The 24,047-nt window shown below is 36.9% G+C and overlaps 1 protein-coding gene across 1 annotated transcript in view; it reads right to left on the bottom strand.

Moving 5' to 3' along the window:
• Nucleotides 1-24,047, bottom strand: part of ROBO2 (roundabout guidance receptor 2) — a 744,230-nt gene that overhangs the window by 38,904 nt on the left and 681,279 nt on the right. Inside the window, exons 27-29 of the mRNA XM_054710136.1 lie at nt 21,833-22,006; nt 15,282-15,554; nt 13,002-13,202 (exon numbers count right to left, since the gene is read on the bottom strand). Of these exons, the coding sequence (XP_054566111.1) occupies nt 13,002-13,202; nt 15,282-15,554; nt 21,833-22,006 (648 nt within the window). The remainder of the gene's footprint in view (nt 1-13,001; nt 13,203-15,281; nt 15,555-21,832; nt 22,007-24,047) is intronic.

Raw genomic sequence — 24,047 nt, forward strand, 5'->3', positions numbered from 1 at the left:
CAATAAAGTGGTAAAATGAAAAACACTATTTTTATTCTCCCCCTTCCTTCCTTTATAGCCTTTATTTAAACTTTGAAATTTATATAAATTTCACTCCAATTTTCATTTCTTTACATTCAATATTATTTTGTATTGGTTTCAGGTTTTATATTAGTTACAGAATAGTGGTTAGACAATCATATACTTTACAAAGTGTTCCCCAATATTTCCAGTACCCACCTGGCATCATACCATCATTACAACACTATTGACTATATTCCTTATTTAAGTGATAATGGGTTTACAGGTTCCTTCCAGTCTTTCTTTTGTGTTGTTCGCCTTTCCTTTTCTTTCTCACTTCTTCCCTCATTTTCCTTATATAGTATCTCAATTGGCCATCAAAGCTCAGTGAAGGCACTGGGACACACTGGTTAGCACTGGGAGCTTCTCTGAATCATGTCAGTCAGTCAGGTACCCTGCAGTGCAGCACCCCTCCACTTAGGTGGCACCGCCCCTCAACCCCCGCCTCAAGGCTGCAGGTCCTTGCCCCTCTGCCCCGGTGTCCTTCCATGCCCCTTGATCCCTGGCCGGGCCCACCCGCATCTTGGGGCCACTGCAGAACCTCTCTCTCTGCAGGTAAGGCAGATCCCTGCCCGCCGGTCCATGCCCCAGCCCAAGCCCCCTCTGGTGCACCCCACCTCGCCAGGTTTTTGCCTTTGATCTATGGCATTGGTGACAGCACACTCCTTAGCAAGCCCGGTAGCCAGAGGGGCACAGGGTCAGTTCTTTGCCCAGAATGTTAGAGGTTGCAGTAGCATTTGCAGATGTCGCCCAGAGCCTGCTGGGGAAGGCAGCACCTGTGTGGGGTGTCCTCATATAGGGATGGTGAGGCACTGCTCTGAGCCCCTTGGAACGCCTGCCTCCTGGCCAGCCGCTTTGCCAAAGCTGTGGCACTCGCCCTGGAGACACCCCTCAGGCAGCCCCGCAGTAGGGCCTCATTCCTCTTCTTCCACATTCGGCCTTCATCCATCCCTCTCTTCTGCACTGCTTGCACTCCAGGCCCGAAAGAAAAGGACCAAGACCAAGTAGGACAAAGCCCAAAGGAAGTGAGTCTTGAACCCCCACATCCCATTCTTTGGATTTCCTCCCACACGTCCTCTCTGTGTCACATCTTGGACGGGCACCCTGCGGCCCAGCCACATGGCCTCCAGGCAGCCTGGTAGAGTCAGTCTCCACAAAGCTGTGAATCTGTGGCCAGAGGCACTGTCTAGGTCTCAGCAACCCCATGACTGCGATGTTCACTGGCCCCATGGGAGTGGCTAAGCAGGCCCAGCCGTGCTTCCCCGGGGCAGCGATGTTCCCGGAGCCCCATGGGAGTAGCTAGGCTGGCCGGCCATGCCCACCCAAGGCGGTGATGTTCACGGGGCCCCATGGGAGTGGCTAAGCAGGCCCAGCCACTCCTCCCTGGGGCAGCGATGTTCCCAGGGCCCCGCAGGCGTGGCTAGGCAGGCCACTGCCCCTCCTGGGGCCTGCGATGGACCTGGACCCCACGGGTGGCATCTGGCACTGCCTACCCTGCCTCCCAGGGCTCCGATGGACTGGTACCTTGCCAGCGGTGTCTGGCGTTGCCCACCAGGCCTCCCCCGCCCCCGATGGACCTGAACCCCCAGGGGCGGGCCATGGCACTGCCTGCCCCGCCTGCATATGCAAATTTACCCCTGGCACTGCCTGCCCAGCCTGCGTATACAAATACTTGCTCTGATTGGCTGGTGGGCATGGCTTGGTGTAGCGGAGTGATGGTTAATTTGCATGTTTCTCTTTTATTAGTGTAGATAGATGGGAACAGTCACTTAGCCTTTTATATATATACTAGCAGCCCGTTTGCATGAAGATTCGTGCAATAGACCTTCATTCACCTGGCTGCCTGCACCAGTTTTCTGCTGACACCGGGGACCCAGGCCTTGGCTGTGGCCACAGCCTTCTGCCATCTTTCAGGGTCGGGGCTTGGCCCTGGGTGGCGGCCTTGGGCTCGGCCGCACCCCAGCGTCCCTGTGCTGGTTTCCTGGTGGGCGTGGCTGGTGGGCGTGGCTTGTGGGTGTAACGAAGGTATGGTCAATTTGCATATTACTCTATTATTAGGTAGGACTAGAGGCCCGGTGCACGAAATTTGTGCACGGAAGGGGGTTGTCCCTCAGCCCAGCCTGTACCCTCTTCAATCTGGGACCCCTCGAGGGATGTCCGACTGCCCAGTGGGATCGGGCCTAAATGGGCAGTCGGACATCACTCTCACAATCCAGGACTGCTGGCTCCCAACTGCTAGCCTGCCTGCCTTCCTGATTGCCCCTAACCGCTTCTGCCTGCCAGCCTGATCACCCCCTAACCACGCCGCTGCCAGCCTGTTTGCCCCCAACTTTCCTCCTCTGCCGGCCTGGTCACACTTAACTGCCCTCTCCTGCAGGGTTGATCACCTCCAACTGCCCTCCCTTGCAGGCCTGGTCCCTCTCAACTGTCCTCCCTTGCAGACCTGGTCCTTCTCAACTGCCCTCCCTTGCAGGCCACGTGCCTCCCAACTGCCCTCTCCTGCTGGCCATCTTGTGGTGGCGATCCTGTATCCACATGGGGGCAGGATCTTTGACCACATGGGGGCAGCTATATTGTGTGTTGCAGTGATGATCAATCTGCATATTACTCTTTTATTAGATAGGATAGAGGCCTGGTACAGGGGTGGGGGCCAGCTGGTTTGCCCTGAAGGGTGTCCCTGATCAGGGTGGGGGTTCCCTTGGGACGTGGGGTAGCCTGAGCAAGGGGCCTGTGGTGGTTTGCAGGCTGGCCACGCCCCCTGGCAACCCAAACGGAGGCCCTGGTATCTGGAATTTCTTTACCTTCTACAATTGAAACTTTGTAGCCTGGAGCGGAGCCAAGCCTGGGGCTCCCTCCGCGGCCGGCAGCCATTTCTGTTGGGGTTATAATTGAAACTTTGTTGCCTTAAGCAGGTGGGCCTGGCCAGGGTGTGTGGAAAGCTTTGCTTCCCCTGTTGCCGGCGGCAACCCTGGCCTGCTCTCTCAAGCTCCATTCTACCACCATTTCTGTTTGAATTTGTTTACCTTCTATAATTGAAACTTTGTAGCTGGAGTGGAGGCTTAGGCCTGGCAAGGGCAGGCAGAAAGCTTGGCTTCCTCTGTTACCTAGGAAACCTTGCTCTCTGTGGCTGTAGCCATCTTGGTTGGGTTAATTTGAATACTCGCTCTGATTGGGTGGTGGGCGTGGCTTGTGGGTGTGGCTTGTGGGTGTGTCGGAGGTATGGTCAATTTGCATATTTGTCTATTATTAGGTAGGACTAGAGGCCCAGTGCATGAAATTCGTGCATGGGAGGGGTCCATCAGCCTGGCCTGCACCCTCTCCAATCTGGGACCCCTTGGGGGATGTCTGACTGCTGGTTTATGCCTAATTCCACAGGGATTCCACTTGCAATCCAGGACCACTGACTCCTAACCACTCTCCTGCCTGCCTGATTGCCCCTAACCACCTCTTCCTGCTGGCCTGATGCCTCTAACTGCTCCCCTGCTTACCTGATCACCCCTAACTGTCTTCCCCTGCTGGCCTAATTTCCCCTTACCACCTCTGCCTCGGCCCCCACCCCTGTGGCTTTGTCTGGAAGATGTTCAGTCTAATTAGCATATTACCCTTTTATTAGTATAGATATAGATGTTTGTATGCATATGTGTGTGTGAGTATGTGTGCATCTCCTAAAATATTTCTTGGCTACATAATACATTTTAAGTATAATAATTGCTTTTATTTGGAATGTTATTAGAATAGATCCAAAAATATCTTTCCAATTGAGATTTAATGATAAAAACAGTTAATAAAATAGATGATATTGTGCATTTAACATGTATTCTTTTAAATTTATGCTTTGCTGTCATTTGTATATATGTTGGAGCCATACATTTTAGGTATAATTGGAATATACTTAAACCACCAGGGAAATGCTAGAAAAAATGAGCATCACTGACATTATGAAAACAGGGATTTAAAATTTGGTGGATAATTACTTGCCTAAGAAATGCTTGCACATTTATTAAAAATGTTTTAATCCTTTTTCTTAAGCTGAAGGCTTACTCTTCTTATGTATTCTTTTTGTTTTTTCAGGCTGCTTCCATTTGTCTTTTTCATCTTTTTTTTATTAGAATAACTGTTAACCAAAGGTAACTACTCTCAAATCAGCTCTGATGGGGCATTTAAGTTATTGATTGCATTTATCTACCATCATTCAAAATTAATCAAGTAAATCTAAATCGCTACTTCCCTCATTTCACTTTAATTTCCCTCTTAACATTATCGTATTCTTTTACACTTAATGCCAGTGAAAGTTCATGTAATGGAAATTGCCCATTTCCCTTTTGTACTTTTATATTTACCCCTTTCTGAGAACACTGATTTTCATTATTACTAATTAGCTATATTTCCCACCCCAAAGGAACTTAGTTCCGTATATCCTGTGCTATCTACTCTTACTTTTTGCACTGCTCCACTTGAAGTAAAACCTAGTAATAATCAGATAGTACTTTTTAAAAATGAATGAATTTTGTGAAAGCTGGGAACTGGGTGGGGAGAGATAATGAGTATATTTCCATGACTAAGGATTTAGAGATTTAACAACAACAACAAAAAAATGTAGACAACCTAAAGAACAAAATGCAATCTTACCTGTTGCTAAAGTGCTGATCATGATCATAATTAACCATTTGAAACTCTCAGAAATGGGGAGAATACATGTAATTTTACCTCATTGCACATTTTTTCTCCATAATCTAATCAGAACAATTGAGATTCACATGTCTTTTCCTCACGACTTAATATTGACTTTAAAAAACCTCAGCAAGGAAGGCCTGGCAGAAATGTCTCTGGGACCACGAATGTAGAGCCCAGGGGCATAATGAGGGATGACAGTTTCCAGGAGAGTATTTCTAAAGGTGGGTTTCACAGAGTGCTAGTCTCACAAGAGGCCCAGCACAAAAGGCATAATGCCATATAAGATATGAACAGAGTTGAAAAAGAGTCAAGTAGTAAATAAATCTCTTTACATTCTTAACCAACCATGGAACTTCCACTCATCTATATTCTCCTTTATTTTTAAAATACCTATTAAAAATTTATGGGTTGCCCTGGCCGGTGTGGCTCAGTTGGTTGGAGTGTCATCCCATACACTGAAAGGTCATGGGTTTACTGTAATTCCCTGTCAGGGCACATACCCAGGTTTCAGGTTTGATTCCTGGTCTGGGTGCCTTTGATGATGGATGTTTCTCTCTCTCTCTCTCTCCCTTTCTCTCTCTCTCAAATTAATAAAACATATCCTTGGGTGAGGGTTAAAATATTATAAAAAAAATTCCATAGACTATTTTGAGAAATGTGAGAATATGATAATTGATGGTGGGGTGTAAATGAAGCTAATGCAGACTATATTGTTTGTAAGTGTTTTTGAAAGCTTTGCTCATTACCTCTTTCCTCTTAGCTTACAAACATTCATCAAAAAAGATATGTTACTAGAGATCCAGGCCAGATTAAACAGAAGATACTAATAAATTTATGAAGAAAAAAAGCTATTTCTGTTTTAACTATTCTAAAAATTGAATACTTAGCATAATGTTTCAATACCTGCTTGCAAAAGGCATAAATAAATAAACAAACAAACAAAAACCCCAAAAGCCAGTTGGTCAGAAACATTATTCACAAATACCTAGAAAAACACTGTCTAAAAATTGTCAAGCAAAATGTTGTCTACTACCCAGAGCTTGTATTCATTGTCAAAGCATTTTACTGGAAAGGATGCTAGGGTGCTATGATCCAGGGAAGTTAGAATTACCTTCAAATTCCCTGTCCTGGACATTGGCCTGATCCCATGGTCATTGTATTTGAATCACAGAAGTACCTTCCTTGGATAGTTACTTATAGCTTGACTACTGCAAAGAGAAAATGTGTTGACTAAACGATGCAAAAGCAGGTCAACTTTGTAATTCTTTATAAATTAAACACACAACCATGCAGATTTCTTGCCTCTGTCTCTGAGTTTCTTGACAGTTTATTAATACTGTTGTGCACCTTCTCTGAGCCTGAGGAAATTCCTTCTGAGGCTGAAGACCAAAACCAAGACCACCAAATTCATCAAGGTGAAAGAGTTCTTGAAACCTTCTGGAGATAGCATAGTGTCTTCCCCTTCTAGCTAGCATTTCTACTCGCCTTTTCTTTTGAAATCTTACAAATTGGCTTTCTGTTATTACAGTCTCTACTCACATCTCTACATGAAATTCAGCATGAACTTTACAAAGCTCTTCTTTGGAAGAGATAAATTCCATTTTCACAAATTGAGGACATTAATTATTATTTGTTGTTTAAATGCTTTCTTGCAACATTGATGCATGTTTTTTTCTAGCTAAGGTAGAATAATCAAGAGAGATAGTGTATTCTTATTTTAATAAAGCTTCTGACAATTTTGCACTTTTGCCATTTGTGTTTCCATAATACACTTAAAATCTATAAAGCGATGATTAATTTTTAATTTCTCTTCCACTTATCATATTGGCAATTAATATATTGTCTTTAACCATATATATGTATTGCTATTGTATTTTATTAGTGCAACATTATTTCTAATTATTCTAATACTATTTTATTTTCATATTGTTAATCTAAATTAAATAAAACTGTATTGCCCATTTACCATGTGTTTTTAAAATACTTTAAGTGAATGCTTCAAATTTAGTTTCCTTTTTTATTTATACTATTACTATGATTACTATTTTAAAGGACACATAAACTATTTTTAGAGACAATGGTCATATAACTGTACTTAAATTTTAAAAAATGAAATATTTATGAAATACAAAATAGGAAATTTTTTTCTACCCAGTCCCTATGATAACTTTTCAACATAACCATCATTTTTTTTAAAAGCTATTGCTAGCTATTCTAGAGCTAATATCCACTTCTGTCAAATTCTCACACTTAGTTTTATATATATATATACATACACACACACACACACATATATTTAAATTATTAAGTAATTTTGTAGATAAGAAGTTTTTGTTCTTTCTACATGAACGTCTTTTGGGGTGAGGAAGGTCAGATCTGGAAATTAGTGTTAATAGAGTGAAAACTTTAATTTCAAATGCTTTTTACATTCTTCATTGATGTCTTTTAGTCACTACTTTATATCAATGTCAATTTTTAGTTATCATTGCCCAACCCATAGCAAATGAGAAAAGGAGATTATGCTTTTGGTCACAAAATATTAATACAGAGTTCTAAAAGTGACAGTATTATGTGTTCATAATTTGTCTATAAGCAAGTTTGTTTTACATAAATGGCTTTTTAACAAATTTGAAATGTGAATATATTTTATTTTTCCCAGTGAGTACACAATACACAATTCTTTGACAATACTATTAATCAATGTTACGCCAATTTCTTTTCTGATCTAACAACATCAAATGAAACATTCAGATCTTGAATGCTGTTTGGTGACGTAAACAAAGTACATTTAAAAAAAGAATCCATCTATAAAACAAAATATAAAAAGTCTACCCACGGCCACAAAATCCCTTATCTTGCAACACTTTAAAGTCACAATAAATGCTTTTGAAAATTATGAGATAAGAAAACTTAGTCAAATTAAATTTCATTTAAAATGTATGGTGTTTCATTTGAAGTACAATTATAGAGAAGTAAAATAAAAGTAATTTCACCTCTAAGGTAATGTGGAAAGACATGTTGCATTACACCAATTCTTGTCATGTAATTCTATAAATACAATATACAGAAGCAGATGAACAAATTAGTGAATGTCATGGTTTTCATTTTTAAATACTGACACACAATCACTTTCCAGTGGAGAAAATAAACCAGTTTAGAGTTCATTGGTATTGTTATCACTATGTTGTCAGTGGACAATTACATAAATTAGTTCAATAGAAATTTGGAGGTTTTCTATCAAGCTTTTACAAATTTTCAACTCAAACCCCATTGAAAATATATCTAAATACCCAGAGCATTAAACCATGACATAGAAAACCATTTAATCTGTTTTGTTACCTAAAGCAAGTAAACTGCGATGTTTTTTCTTCCTTTGGTTGCATACATGTTGATCTTGATTTTCCTATATTCTCTCTTGAGCTGGATTCTAATCCTGTGAAAGAATCAATTGTTTTCATGTCCCTGTACTCTCCTACCTTACATTAAATACGGCATGGAACATTTTTGGAGGAGGGGTTGTTTGACTCTGCCTGCAGACACTGAGGAATACCTGAGCTGGGCACTGATCCCACTACTTCCCCACTGGAGACTTTGCCTGTTATGAATGGAGCTGTGCTGTGGGGCGCGACTGCACACAGTGCTGTCTCTGTGCAGGTAAGATGACATCCTCTCCCACCCAGAGTTCCTTCCAACAGCTTATGTGGGCCTGGATCTGTCTAGGTCTGCAGAAGAGTGAGCTCAGTGAATTTCTAACCAGTCATTCAATTGGCTACAAAATGAAAAATCACGATACTTCTCACACTTGCATTTTTAATGATATTTTGACCTATAAGAATTAAGAGCTTTTTACCCATGGCAAGCTGGCAAAGGCTTGATGTTTTGGTAGTGCTCCTGAACTCATGTGGATAGCCACAGCTCTATTGTGCTCTGTATCTATTTGAGGATGGTATTTTATGTGCAATATTTGACCAACCAATTTATTTAAAACTAGATTTAATAGGGAAGGTGGACTGTTCTAAAAGGATATTCCAAGACACCATAAGGTCCGCACTGACATAATACAACCATAACAGTGAGTTTTATGCACTGGAGACAATTAGGGAGGTAAGATGCATGCCCAATCTTATTCCAGAAGTCACCCGTGTGCATATCCTCTGTTTTTGAAGTCATGGTTTATTAGTCACGTACACCTGCCAGTTACCAGGGGCAAAAAGGCCATGTGTAAAATGTGTAATGAACTAAGGTTTTAGACTATATTGGGTTGTAGAGGAATGTAAAGAGGAAATACAAGTGAACAAAACTTTGCTTTTAAATAGAAAGAGGTGAAGCAAGGAACTGCATAACTAAAAATTTAAATTCCTCACATTCTACAGTTGTGAATAAGTATGCACTCATTCTGAGAAGAAATTTCTCATCCTCCCCAGTCTCTTTGTTCAAAAGAACTCAAACTGCATTAAAATTCAGACATTTAGGGGAGAAAGCTGATGAAGTATTTAGTATGTGTGTCTCAGAATTTTCTCCTCCGTGAAGAAATGAAGTGCATGACAGTAGTCAGGGCCCATAAAGAACACTGAGTTCCTGTACGCGTGTCTGTGTCGATGCAGCCTCAGGTGACATAAAAGATGGAAGCATTTAATTTTGCCACTACTGTAATAATATGACATACAATTGATGACTGAGCCAAAAATGCTCAGTCACCAATGACTTGTCATTCCAATGGGTCCCGTATTTTAGAATTGATCCCTACTTATCATTATATTGAATATAGTTTAAAGTATCAACTACTGAGCACATCATAGAAAAAAACATGAGAAAATATAACTAGAGAGAGAATTTACAATTGTGTAGGCAGCACAGGGGAAAATGTCACAAGTGGAAAGTTCTCTTCTACTTGACTGACTATACATGTACAGTAGCTAACATATATTTCAAAGTCATATTCATTTTGACCATACATGACTGATATTCAAGAACTGCTTGTTCTCAAAGTCGTGAAAACAAATGAGGCAGGACACTGTTATTAATGTCCATTTACCAGGTTCGGTTTTATTTAAAAAGTGTATAAACATGCATTTTTTCTCCTTTTCAATTTACTCATTCAAAATGGGTCAAACATATTTTAGTTGGTAGCCCATTTCTGAAAGTGTACCATAAAATATTTATTCCAATAAGTCTACTTACTGTGAACTGAACATACTCTGAGCACTGCTTTTTAAGCACTTATAATTTGGCTGTACATTTGGTGGCATAAACTTCATTTTTTTCATCAAATGAAACACAAAGTTGCATATAGATTGCATTATTGTTTTAAAAGTCATGAAGTGAAGTGATGCAGCTCTATCCTCTAGTGTGTACTGTACATGTACCAGAAAGATGAAACAAGGTATTGCAATAGAGTTTTTGTATTTCGAAACAGCCCGAGTATGTCCTAACAATAAATTGCCTCTTTAACTATTTGCTGGATATTCTAGAGTTCATTTGGTTTGTTTCCTTGGGGAACATCATATTATATTCTGACTTAATGAGTTGGAGAGATTAATTATGTTAATTCAGAAAATGCTTTTTTTTAAAAAAACAAAAACAACTGTAATATAAATACAGCTCTTGTGAAACACCTTAATTTCCTTTTGCTTGTTGCAATTCTCAGATGGGTCAATTACAACGAGAGATAAAGCTGATTCTAAATATAACTTTAATTTCCTTAGTATGTCTTAAAGCAAGTTTAGTATATCTTTGCTACCTGTATAGTTTAATGCCTATTCAGTCTTAAGTCTTAAACTTCCTTCTTTTGACCCACACTTTTATTAACAGTAAAAGCCACCATTCTGCTTTTTTTTATTTTTTATTGACTTGGTCCCTGATGTTCAAAGAAGACTTCACTAACACCACTGTCCTTCGCATCTTCCTATTTCTATATCCCAACCAAAAACCATCCAACGTGATTGGTTACAATCAGCATTATCCAACCTAGCTTACAGTACAGCAACTCCCTTCACATTCAGTCTTTTTCTTCATGTCACGAGGAGTAGAGATTTGTGCTTATCACCAAATAAAATTGCAGTGCAAAATTTAAACATAAAAGTTACACAATTAAAAGTTAATATATGGCACCACAGCCTATTAATTCACATATAGTACAACAGACCAGTAAGAACAGACAATAATATGAACAGAGCTAAAAAGGGTGAGCTTGCATAGCAATGCACAAAAGAAATTATATACAGAGGAAATCCTTTGCTTCCTGGAGGGCGAGCTTTGTTTTCTTTCTTTTTTGTTTACTCCTGACAAGAAAGAGTTAAGGTGGGTGGTGTACGTAACAGAAGAACAAAAGGAAAATATCTGTGGGATATGTGTGGCTGTGTGTCTTTACATTGCATTTACAGTTCTTTTAATAGTACATAAATAAAGAAATTGTTCATTGCACTGTTTAAGTGTCATCACTTCCATGAGTTCAGACCTGATGGTCCTTCAGAGCAGCTTTGCATGTCTCATCTCAGTTACTCTAGAAAGAGAAAAACAAATCAGAAGTAAGCTTGCTTTTAAGTGCAGTATCCTTTAATCCAGCATACCAAAAACCAAAGGGAACAGATAATAAGTGAAAGTAACATCATCAAATAGAGTCTGTGAGTTTGTGAATTTAAGAAATTTTACTGAAATGAGATGGGAAGAGGGGAAAAAAGAAACGTTGTGGAATTTGGATATTTAAAATTCAACTAGAGCTATTTTTCACTTTTGTGAATCCATAATTATTCCAAAATAAAAGTTAAAGAAAAATCCAAGTACTCATGAATCAAAATAAAAATTATAAACATAGCTTAATAATAATCAGTTTAGTAATATGTAACAATAACTCATATCAATAAATAATTTAAAGTTTTGAAAGTATTTTTAGTTTTCATTATTTCATGTCATCCCCAGTCTGCCACGTGAGCTTAACAGCAATGTAATTTTTTAGATAAGAAAAAAGATTAGGAAGGCAGCTAGTTTGCTTTCTCTTTTCACATAACCAGTAAGCAGTTAAGGAGGTTGGAACCCAGGGCTGTTCCTTAGCAGTGTTTTTAAACTGTATTGAAAGAAGCAGTTGAACATATTCAGCAACTATTATTCTGAAATAGAATAGCAAAATTGGTAACTTTCCTGATTAAATTAGCAGGAGTTCAATGCTTTTTACTGTGACATACAGTAACATTCTAAATTTCTCTGTTTCCTAGAACTTTATATTTAGAAAACAGATTAGTTGTAATAAGCACCAATGTTGGTTCCCTATTCATAAAGAGAAATTTATTTCTAAGTTATGCTGTAATAATCAAAGTATTTCAAGTTAACTAAAATCAAAGATCAACTTTCAAGGTTGATTCACCAAATTAATTAAAAAAAAAAAAATTCCTAAGGAGGTTTTTTAAAAGTACCAAAAAGCTAATATGTTTCCCATTAGTGTACTCAGTTAAAAAGGCAAAAAAGCTACAGAGTGGACCATATTTAATCAACTTATAAGTATTAAGATTAATTGCCTATGTTAAGATTATTTTTGTAAAATAGAAATAAAATTTTAAAGAAAATGACATGTTTATTACATTGACTGTTGAAAATAGCAATGCTCTAAGTTATAAACAAACCTGCTCAAAATTGTAATTGATCTCATAGCAGAGCAAGTTTTCTACTATTGTGAAATTTGTTTATTGTGGCAATGTTTTTGATGAGGTTCAGGACATGCTACCCCAAAATATAGCACCTTAGTATATTTTATATCTTAAGTGAAGGAGTTTGAGGACACAGCAGAAGCAGGAAGGTCACTCTGGCCTGCCCCGTTCACCCTTCTTTCCTCACACAGGTTATAAAACTGCCCTGTGACAGTTACCCCCGCCCCTAGTGCCAGGAGGAAGGAGGACACTCTTATTACAAGAGTTGGGGCTGAGAAATCTGTGTAAACAAACCTTATTAAACTAACCCTTATCATCCTAGTTCCTTCTTCACCATTCACTACCCTTAGCTCAAACCCTTCTATTTGTCAATTCTTCACATACGTATTGTTTCTTTGTCTAAAAGGTAGAAAAGTTTCTGCTTCTTGTCAGTTTTTTAGGTCTTCATCCTCTTGAGAAGGTTCCCATGTATATGCAAAAAATTAATAAAATGTATTTTTTTCCTGTTAATCTTTGTCAGTTTAAATTTCAGATACAGCCAGGGAACCTAAGAGGTTTGAATAAAACTTTTGCCTCAGATATTCTTTCTAGGTCACCATAGCCTTTTAAATCTCCTACGGCACTTACATAATTCACTTGTAGACTGTCCTTGACTATTTGAGCCCATGTAGCCTATGTCAAGAAGGTCGCTGACATTGCGCTGGTGGCCCCCCTTCAGCACCTCAGCTTTCCTAGGTCCAGTGGAGCCTTTAGAAGATGCTGTTCCTGATGAGCTGTGACCGCCTGGAGACGGGAAGTTGGGCTTGCTGTAGGGCACCAAGGTCTCCTCTGGGGAAAAAAAGAAACATAAAGTGCCAAGTTAAACAGAAGCATGTTGACAAACAAACTTAACTTTAAATATTTAGCTCAAGATGAATATTTTGCTTTTTAGTAAAATTGAAAATATGAGATTTAACAAGGCCTGAAAATTAAAAGAAATTTCCATGTGCAAGCAACATTTCCTACAATAAGATCTAAAGCAGAATTAAATTAAAAGATGTATTGGAATACATATACAATGTTACATATCATTTTCAAAATTTAAAGATATTATAAAAGAGACCTCATACAATGAACCATACTATTTAACGAAAACATTTCTGAGAATAATTTCTGTAGTTTAGTGGAGGCTCCAATTTAATATTTCTATTAAGATTGAAAGACCATGGTTTTGATTTTAAATTATGGAAACATTTTTTCTCAAATTATATAAAGAACTATATATCAGCTATTAAAAATAAGCTTATTAAATTTCTATTGTTTCTTGAGAAAGAAATACATTATTTGAAAGCCTGTATTCTTCCTTAACAGAAAAAGAGAAACTCATACAGTTTAATAAATAATGTGTCTATTCTCTTTATGCATCATCTCTCTACAAATAATGTACATAACTATTAATACTTTGAAATGTTTTTTCTTCCTTTCTTTTTTCTCTCCCTCACTTCCCTATTTCCTTCTCTTCTTCCTTCCTTCTTTCTTTTTTTTTTAAATATGTTTTTATTGTCATTTAGAGAGAGAAGAAGGAGAAGGAGAAAGGGATAGAAACATCAATAATGAGAGAGAATCATTGATTGGCTGCATCCTTCATGCCCCCTACTAGGGATTGAGCCCACAACTGGGTCATATGCCCTGTGGGAATCGAACCTGAAACCTCTTGGTTCCTGCGTTGGTGTTCAACCACTGAGCCACATTGGGCTGGGCTCTTGCTTCTTTCTTTCTTCCTTCCTATTTTTTTTTTTTCTCTCTCTACTACCTTTCTTTTTCTAGTATCGATTATTATTACTATGGTTACATGACTAAAAAAATTGCTGACTAAATTTAGTATTTATTTCTTTAGAAATCTTAATAACAAGGATCACATGATTCTTCTCTCATTCTTTTTTTTTCTTCTCTCATTCTTAATGATGAACCTTCTTAAATGTTTCACTAAACCTAGATGTTAATATTGTCATTTTTTAGCCATTGCATAAACTATATTTCTAAAACCTTGAGCACCAAGTTGTGACAAAATATAATATTAAAAATGCATGGGGAGATGACATATCTAGAATAGATTCAGTCCAAATGAATAAATGAATGTACAAGGAAACTCTTTCAAAATTGTGTGTGTGTGTGTGTGTGTGTTTTAATAACCAAGGAATCCTGACATAAGAAGAGATATTCCAGAAAATGCATTTCTGAAACAGGCTCACCACCAACCTCCCTCACCCCCACCCCCCACCAAAAAAAAAAAAAAAAAAAAAATCCAACCATGAACCACCAAATTTATTTTGTGATATTTCCAGGAAACTTGATTTATAAACAAGAACATTCCCCCATTAAATTGTTAACAATTAACTAAATTTAATCGGCTGGAGAAAGTATAGACCCAGTTTAACCTTTTCTAACATGAGGATTCTGTGATTGAGCATTGATTCGTAACTTTATTGATTATTTCAATTAATTCAGCAATTTGACTGAAGTGGGTTCTTCTTTCAAAATGACTAGTTACTTCAGTCAAAATGAGCAAATTGGTTAGAGGCAGAGTTTAAACTGACATTAAAGGTGAAATTTTTGTGGTCTTAAAAGTACTCAATATAAACATTAAAAAGCAAAAAAACAAAACCTCAAATTGTCTCATGAGCACTACAGATGGAGGTTGGAAGTCTCTAAGCTCAAAGATCCTATGCAGAGGTTAACTTGAGGAGCAATCCCTATTGGGATCAGCCTTCACGGATGTGCCGGTCGCTCTGCTTCGGAATTCCAAATTCAATTAGTGACTCAAGGCAAATGCATTTCAGAAGCCCTTAAACAACTGCCATTTCTAAAATACCTGGTAGAAAAAAAACGGTAAAAGTCCACACTTTGTTGGGACTGTGCAGAACACACCTGGTCCAACACCTTGTTTGTGTAGGGCTTTCCGTATGTCTTCTTGGCGTTCTGTGGAGTTAATCCATTCCTGGGTTTGTCGCTGCCACTCTAGGGACGTTCTAGCTGGACAATCCAATGAGCTCTTCGTGTCTTCTAAGCTGGATGCTTGTTGTCTCTCCAGAGAGCTTCCTTTTCTCTCTGTTGAGTTTTCCACGTTACCAACATGCTGGCTCGGGCCTATCTGTTGCCTTATACCCTGACCTGGAGGGGGGTCTGGTGGTGGTGGAAGATCTAAAAATTTTGAATAACGTTTAGAATGGACTAAATTTAATGAAAAAAAAAAATACAGGTTTTAGTTCAAGATGAAGAAAAAAAAAAAACAAAAAACCCTGCCCTGTTAAAAGTATCACCCATGCAAAAAATATTTTTTTTGGGGGAAAAGGCAAATTATTTACATCCAAATGCATATTATTGATCTCATTGCTATCTTTTGCTTACAGTGTCTTTGAAATGAAATCAACTGACTTTATTCAGTTTATGTGGAAAATGTTTTCAATTGCACATTGAGGCTAACATTTAAGGTACAAAAGGGCAGTTTATGATTTCTCCATATTTAATCCATTGTTCACCCCCACTTCCCAGAGTAGAAATATCATGACACAAAATGACTAGAAATTCTAGCAGCTGTGTTAATAAAAGGCTCTATGAAGTATAAATGCTGTCCTGCCAATCTCCATAGGAAATTTTGCCCTTGGGAAATTAAGAACTCTATGCGGTATCATATGCAACATATGACTGCCTTTACTCATGTATGTGGCACATTTAGCAACAAAGGTTTAAGCTAACATTTATGAAATGCAATTAACATTCTGCCTGACAACCAATGCTAGCTATTCATTTCATGAGTTAACTAATGAGTTACAACTAATATGTTACACACTTCCAATGTATTAATTTTAATAAGTAATAACCAGAGTTCAGGGCACAGATAGAATATGCTTCATGGTGCTAGAATAGACACTGTATCATGAAAATTTGAGATATAGTGGCATAGTTAATTTTTCAGAAAAGTTTTTTAAATTACATATCAGATATGAAAAAATTAAAGTTCAAAGACTTGGCTAATTTTTTATTGTCTTTTTATTAGCTCTTTAGATTGTCATTACTTTTATATTTGTAATGTCTTCAGTTGTGACATCATAGAACCTTCTTTCATATTCTTTAAGTACTATACTAGTTCTGTTATACTAGTCATACCAGTGCTGAAATTACTTCATTGAAGTAATTGAAATCTAAACATTTTTAATACTCTTTGGATTATTTTCTTCTGGCATCCCATTAAATTGTTTTTTCATCCTTAGAATGTCAATAATCTTATTCTTTGTTCATAAATACCAAATATCATATACAATATGCATATTTATTTCATTATAGAGGAGAATGTACATAATATAGGTAATTAATTTCCATACAATTTTTATAATTGTGCTCTTGTTTCTAATAGTATTGTTTGTAAAATTAAAAGGGAAAGGTATATATTTTTTTTGGACCATAGTTAACTTCCTTAAAGAAATCTAAGCTGCTCCTTTTAAAGATTTTCTTAAGAAACGTTATACTTTCTTTATGAGGAAAGTGATATTGTCCTCTGTTGAACTGATAGCAATGGTCTCCTCAGCATCTGCTCAGGAAGTTCCCACGTTGGAGCAGAGCTTTTATTTCTCATGTATGTCCTCTTGTTAGATGATGAATTACTAATTATTGAAGGGGACAGAGTTTCTGTCTGGGAGAATCAAGTTGCATTTGGAATCTTGCTTCCAAAAAGGAAGAGCTAATCTAATATTGAGATATCTGTTTGTTAAATAATTCACCAAAGAGTTTGGTGTTTCCTTTGTATTCAAAGCTGACTTCCTTCAGTATGTATTATTATAAATTCAAATTCATTATATAATTTGAGTTATTGGATTTAAGACTGCCAGTAGGAGAGAAATTATTGTAATTTCTTCCAAAACAACATATTTTATCATTGATTTTTATTCTCTATCAGAGCAGTTTAATTTTTTAAATGGCCCAAATGGAATCTGCTTATGTTAGCTAAAATTCTGATCACTATTTAATTTAACCTGAATTTATACAGCTACATAATTAATACCCTTGGAGCTTGTATATCCTAAAAAGAAAGAGCATTGCATATACATTGAAATAAAAAAAAATTGGAAGAAAGATAGAAGTGAGAATGGCTGTGGAAAAAAATAAAAGTATGTAATCAAATATATTTACTTAAATTAAATTTATTATTCATTTCTATTTTGATTCTTTTTAACAGAATCAATTTGCTAAAGAGTCTCTTACTGGCCTACTAAAGATTTGCTATTTTCTGGCACATAGAAATACAGCAGTCCAATGATAAATATGCCAGTATTTCTCTCTCTCTCTCTCTCTCTCTCTCTCTCTCTCTCTCTCTCTCTCTCTCTCTCTCTCTTAGAAAAAAATGGAGACATGGAAAAATTACATATCTACAGCCTGGATCTCTTTTCCCATGAACTCCCAACTCATATAACCAAATCCACACTGAATAGTTGGACTTATATGTTTAGAAGGCTTCTCAAATTTCACATACCCAACCTGAGCTCTAGATCTTCCTCTACAATACATGCTCCCTCTGCAGTGTTCCTCATCTCAATTAGTAGCTCTTCCATTCTATAAGTTTACCAAAACTTTGATGTAATCTTTGACCTCCCTGCCTTACAGCCTATGATAATTTTATTCACAAATTCTGTGGACTCTATCTGCAAACCAGAATTCAACCTTTATCATTGCTTCCACTGATTCTACCTTGGTGTGAATCACTATCATCTACTCCCTCTAGAACTCCTACAACCTCCTATGTGGTTTCTGCATTTCCACATAGAAGCACATTCAGCCAGTTTGTTTGGTTCCCATTGCCTATCATTTGGTATGAGCTTAAATATTTGAATTAATAATTTAACAAAACAGCCAGAGTGACTATTTTATAAAAACAAAAGTAAGATCATGTCACTTCGCTTGCCTTAATATGCACATACATATGCACACACACACTTCATGCACCTCCAGGGTTTTCCCATTCAAAGTAAGAGCCAAGATCCTTATAGAAGCTTAAGGGTCCTACAAACTCTAGCCCTAGTTGACTTGTCTGACTTTGTATTCTATTTTGTTGCTCTCTCTGCTTTAGTCACACTGTTCCTCTTGCTTATAATCAAATAAGCTTCAGACTTCCACTTACTGTTTTCATATTCTGAAATGACTCTCTCCCCCACTCCCCCCTCCCAGATATAAGCATTGCTCTTTCCCTTAAAATCTTCCAGTGTTTTCTCAAATGTCAGCTTTTCTGAGCCCTCTACTTAAAAGTTGCCCCCCCCATCTTTGTATATTTTTTCTCAATGACACTTACTACCATTTTACATCCTTTTTTAAATTTTTAATTTCACCTAAGGGTATTTATTTTGAAATTATCTATCTTCTCCCATCAGAATACAAGTTTTAGGAGGGCAGGGCATTTTGTTTGTTTGGTTCCCATTGCCTCTCATTTAGTATGAGCTTAATAAATATTTGAATGAATAGTTTAATAAATAAAGAAATTTTCTCAATTGTCAAAGCTAGTTTGTGAAAGAGCCCCTTATCTGAATGGGGTATTTAGAATGAGTGGTGAACAGGCTGGAAGGAGATGATCTAGGAAGAAAGGCTGATGAAGAGAGAACTACCTTCTCTACCTTTTTTGTTCAGCAGTGATCCAGGTATTGGCTTTAAAGGGTATTCTCGGGCTTATGCAAATGAAATGGAAGATTTGAATTGAGTAATGCCAGCTTACGAGAGACTTTAATCAAGGGAGAAGAACACTCCTTAATGTGCGTGGGTGTTTGCATAGCATTTGGAATGGAGACTGACATTTCCCACCATTCCCGATTGCTCTTACTGAACACAAAGAAATATTGCTTCACCACTCTAGTAGTTAGTTTGATGCCATGTGACAAAGTCCTTGCCAAAGAAATAAGAAAAGTTATATGTGCCACTTGCTGGCCTGACCATGGAACATCCCAAGTGAATAACCCATGTTCTGTCTTCTCCTCACTCAGAAACCATAAAGGTCCCATCTTAAAAATAATGGTGTCCCAACATTGAAGGAGCATTTATCCTTACATTACTACTTAGAGGAGAACCATGTGACCTTTATAAAATCATTGTGTCTGGGAGAAACAAACATTTACTGTGCCAAGCCATTGAAGAATATAAGTTGTTTGGCATAGTAGGTAGCAATAATTACTCTGATGAATATTCTCCTAAAATACTATTGTAAATAATGCAAACATTTTAGTGTAAAATATCTATATGCTAAGTGCTACTAAACACTAACCTTTCCAAAAAGGACAGTTGGGTTTTATATACAAATATTATAAAATCATTACTAATACATAGATTCATAGCATATAAATGTTATTATATATACATTTGCTGTAAAATACTAATATCCTTCAGGATAATCTGTGGAGCGCCATACAAAATAAATGTCCTTGTATCATAACTAAAATGTCGTTGGGTGAAACACTTGGGAAGACATGTGAGCCAATATTTCCTTTTCAATATCACTACTTCTAAAAGGCATTCACTAAGAACACATAATCAATAACCCCTTTTTGGAATGCTGACAAATTTGAAAAGTTAGGGAGCTATTTGCTTCTTAAAAAGCTAAGCAATATATTGAGCATGCTTTAACTAGGAGATAGTTTTCTTTAACCAGACGTTCTAATAAAGCTTGCAAGAAAAGTGTTCTAGGAAGAAGAAGAGAGATCTCTATTTTCTTGATTTATATTGTATCTTCCACATATTCTGGATATGGTCTTCAAACAATTTGAAAAAGCCACAGAAAAAAACATATACTTGGATTTTTTTCTATTTTCATAACATTCATAGCAGAAAAATGACACAAATTCTAAGATTTATAACTAGCATGTCAGTGAGAGTAATCCTTCTTATTCAGAGGGAATAAGATCAACACTAGAGGCTGCTTTGAGCACTCAACTAATCTTCAGAACATCTGAGGTAGAAAGGCAGTCAGTGAGCATTTTTCCTCACCACAGGATATCCATTCATAGAGAATAAAATCTCAATTGTAGCCCTACCCTCAGATTCCATAGAAATATTTTCCAATGAAATCAAAGTAAGTGGGATAGATAGGTAAACCTGAAAGCTCTTAAAACAAGTTATGTTTAGCTTTAAAATCTTAACATTATATGATAACAATAGAAAGCACAAAAATTGCTGTCAGATACCCCTCCCTCTACCAAAACTAATAAAGAACAAGTACTTTTTTCCCAACTAAGCCTTATTCAGTCCTGTAATTAATGCTAAGGATTTGGTCATAGCTTCTCAAAGCCTACTGCATACTGGATTTACCTGTGGAGCTTTAAAAATACTCATAGCTGCTTTTCATCCCGGAACAATTAAATCAAAATCTCTGGGATATATTTTAGGAGCTCCCCAGATGGTCTGATGTACAGCCTAGCTAGAGTTATCCCTTTTTGTTTAGTAAAATTATCTCATGATAAGGTTTATGTGCTTTTAGGGAGTAGTGTTGAGAAGAAGGAAGAAATTTACCTTTGGGTTCAACATTATACTAAGTATAATAAATCATACATATTCCTTGGAATTAAACTTAAAATGAATATTTTATTCCTTTTTTAAATATATGAAAATTAAGTTGAATATATGGTAAATAATTACTGCTTTGCAGATCTCATGAATTACTCATCAAAGAACAAGGACATTTTCCATTGTGTTTCTTGAAACTAGCAGTGGTTAAGCAAATACTCAAAGATGGATGCTATACAACAATAAGAGGGTTGAAATAGATCAGCAAACTGTGGGCCATTGGACAAATTCAGCTGCTTCCTGTTTTGTCAGTAAAGTTTATTGAAAATCAGTCACATCCATTCAGTAACTTTTTTCTTTGGCTGTACCAGGGCATCAATGTCAGGGTGAGTAGTTGTAACAGAAGACTATATGGCCTGCTAAAGCCAAAATATATATGTTAGCTGGACTTTTCAGGAAAAGTTTGCTGACCCATCAACTGGATAATCTGCAGCATGCTTTTAGTCCTAAAACTCACAAAACTAAAAAACTCCTAAATTGCAAATCACAGTCTTTTTCAGAAGTAAAATAATCTAAAATGGCTTACTTTAATATAGAAATGTTCCAACAACATGACATGGCAAGTGCACATGCTACTGATGTTTTTCCCCTAAGCTTATAAGGGAATATTCACTATAAAGCATTAATGGGTAATGCCAAAATGGTAGAAAAATCAACATTGAAAGGTAGTATGGCATCCACTTCTTTGGGCTTGGTAATATAGAAATAATTCCAGATTGCTAAAAAAGAGGGTGTTTTATTTAAACAAGACCACATTTCCAGGTTTTCTGCCTTGATATATAATGAGGGATGCCTAATCTACTATAGCTACTTTAACCTCAATCAGTGATGGCACATGGCTTAGCTCTTCAGTGAGGAGACAGGAGAGAAGGAATCAAACCTACCATCTGGCATTCCTTCCCTTCGATGAGGCAATGATGGTTGTTGGTCCATTCGCCCTCCCTTGTGTTTTTTAGTCGGCCTAGGCCTCTGACTTTGACTCAGGGCTGCACTGGTGTTACTGTCAGTAGAAAATGGGCTGGTTGGTCGAGGCCTTTGAGAGGAGGTAAAGGCTTTGCCTAAAAACAAACAAACAAACAAAAAACAATGGGACGGGGACATGGAGAATGTTGTTTTAAGATTCTGATTCTATCTGTCTTGTATTTTTTGCTCTTTCTAACTTGTAAACCTGCCTGGAGATGCTATTTGGAGATTCCAGACACTGGTGCATCACCATAGAAAAATGTATGCCTTGCTGCATTTGTCTTGCCCAATTTTTAATAACCAACAGTCTACCCGTTGAAAAATTAAAACAAATAAATATAAAACAAATCCACATGATCTTATGTGATTGTGTTTTTATTTAACCCTGATAATCTTAGCAATATTTTCATAGGTATTTGCAAATTCATGCAGCTTTTACTTCTTAAAATGAAAGAAGCTATTTCTGAAAAAAATTTATGTGCTGTCTTATTTGCTTAACCAAATTTCACCCTTAAGTCCCACAAACTCTGAGTACAGAAAAATGTCCTATTGTAATTACATCTAAAAGTTTACATGAAAGATCTGCTCAGACACATATATTAAATTAACCTTACTGCTCATACACATACATGATGAATTGTACTTCTTTGAGCAGAAGCTCAATAACATTAGCGTATAGTACAGGATAGGGAGCAGGTTAAAACCACCTTGTATATCTACAGTACAATGGGTGTTTCTAATTGATAATATTGTATCTGAGCAGACTCCAAATTCTCATTGAAAAATGAAATGTGCTATGCCCTTTTCTTGTGGCTTAGTGTACATATGTAGGGAAATTTACTTTGGGAAAAGGTTAGCTAATCCATTTTCAACATCTTTTAATTTTAATATTGTGGCAAGATAGGGTTGGCTTATGTGCAAATATATATTCTCTTGTGCATGTTTCATTTCATACAAAATTATTGCATAAAATGTAGTTATATTTTCTTATGTCAGTGTGAGAATATTGCTTAATGTTTTATTAGCTATTAGCATACATGCAAGAAATCCACTTAGCCCTCTAATTATTAGTTTCCTTGTACTTTCTCACTGCTCTGCTCATAGCTCTGCCACAAAAATCACCCAGGCAATATAAAGTTTCTGACTTAATGCCTTATAAAGCAAGAAAATTCAAATAACCATTACATTACAACATATTTTAGTCCAGATGCTATATAAAAAATAAACCTCTGCAATGCTTAGATAATCTTTTTATTTTATTCAAAGATACCTAATGCACACTCAAAGGAAATAATCTTGATATATTTCAAAGACAATTTCTAAGACTCATTTGTATAACCTGAGAATTTAGTGCAGGGTCAAAATCATTTTTACTTTATTATTTGGGTACTATTAAGATTTGAAAAATGGATTTAGAATTTCTTTAGTTTTTTATAAGGTAGCTAAGTTTGATTTATATATTAGGACCTTATTATATATGCATTTAAGAAGTATAGATAGTCATGTAATACCATGCATCATGCCAAAATTATTTTGTTTCAGTAAAACAAATGATGACAAATTACTGATCTATTATTAAAGTGAATCCCACATTTATTTGGGGGATGACCAGCTATATGTAAGATTATATAATTGGTCTTTTATATTATTACTTATTATTATCATAAGCCAAAAGTAGATTATATTAAAAAGCAACACACATATAGTCATAATTTTTTTCAACTTGCAAATGCAGTGGATGTATCTTTTATTAGCATCCTTAAAAAACACACAATGTTATTGGATTAACATTTTAACAGCCAAATAAGTAATAATACCACCAGCCATTTGAATTGTTAGACTGACAGCCTTAGACCAATTCACCCCATGCTGAGAAAGCCTTCCCAGAAAATGCATTTGCAGAAAGAAATGGGGCAAAGGAAAGTAATGAAGATAAAAGCTGAATAATTTTAATCACTGGGTACATTATTGATTCTGTGAGAATTTTGCAAAGTGTGAGTTATTGAAAATTTAATGGCAATCTTAGTTGCAGCTTTGCTGTAATATAAAAAGGAAGCATATCCCAATTAATCAGCAGAACCGTGAAGGGAAAGGGAAATAAAGGTTGGAAAGTGTTGAGTAGGAGCCTATTCTTGG

This window comes from Eptesicus fuscus, chromosome 3 (genome assembly GCF_027574615.1).
Source record: "Eptesicus fuscus isolate TK198812 chromosome 3, DD_ASM_mEF_20220401, whole genome shotgun sequence".
Lineage (NCBI taxonomy): Eukaryota > Metazoa > Chordata > Mammalia > Chiroptera > Vespertilionidae > Eptesicus > Eptesicus fuscus.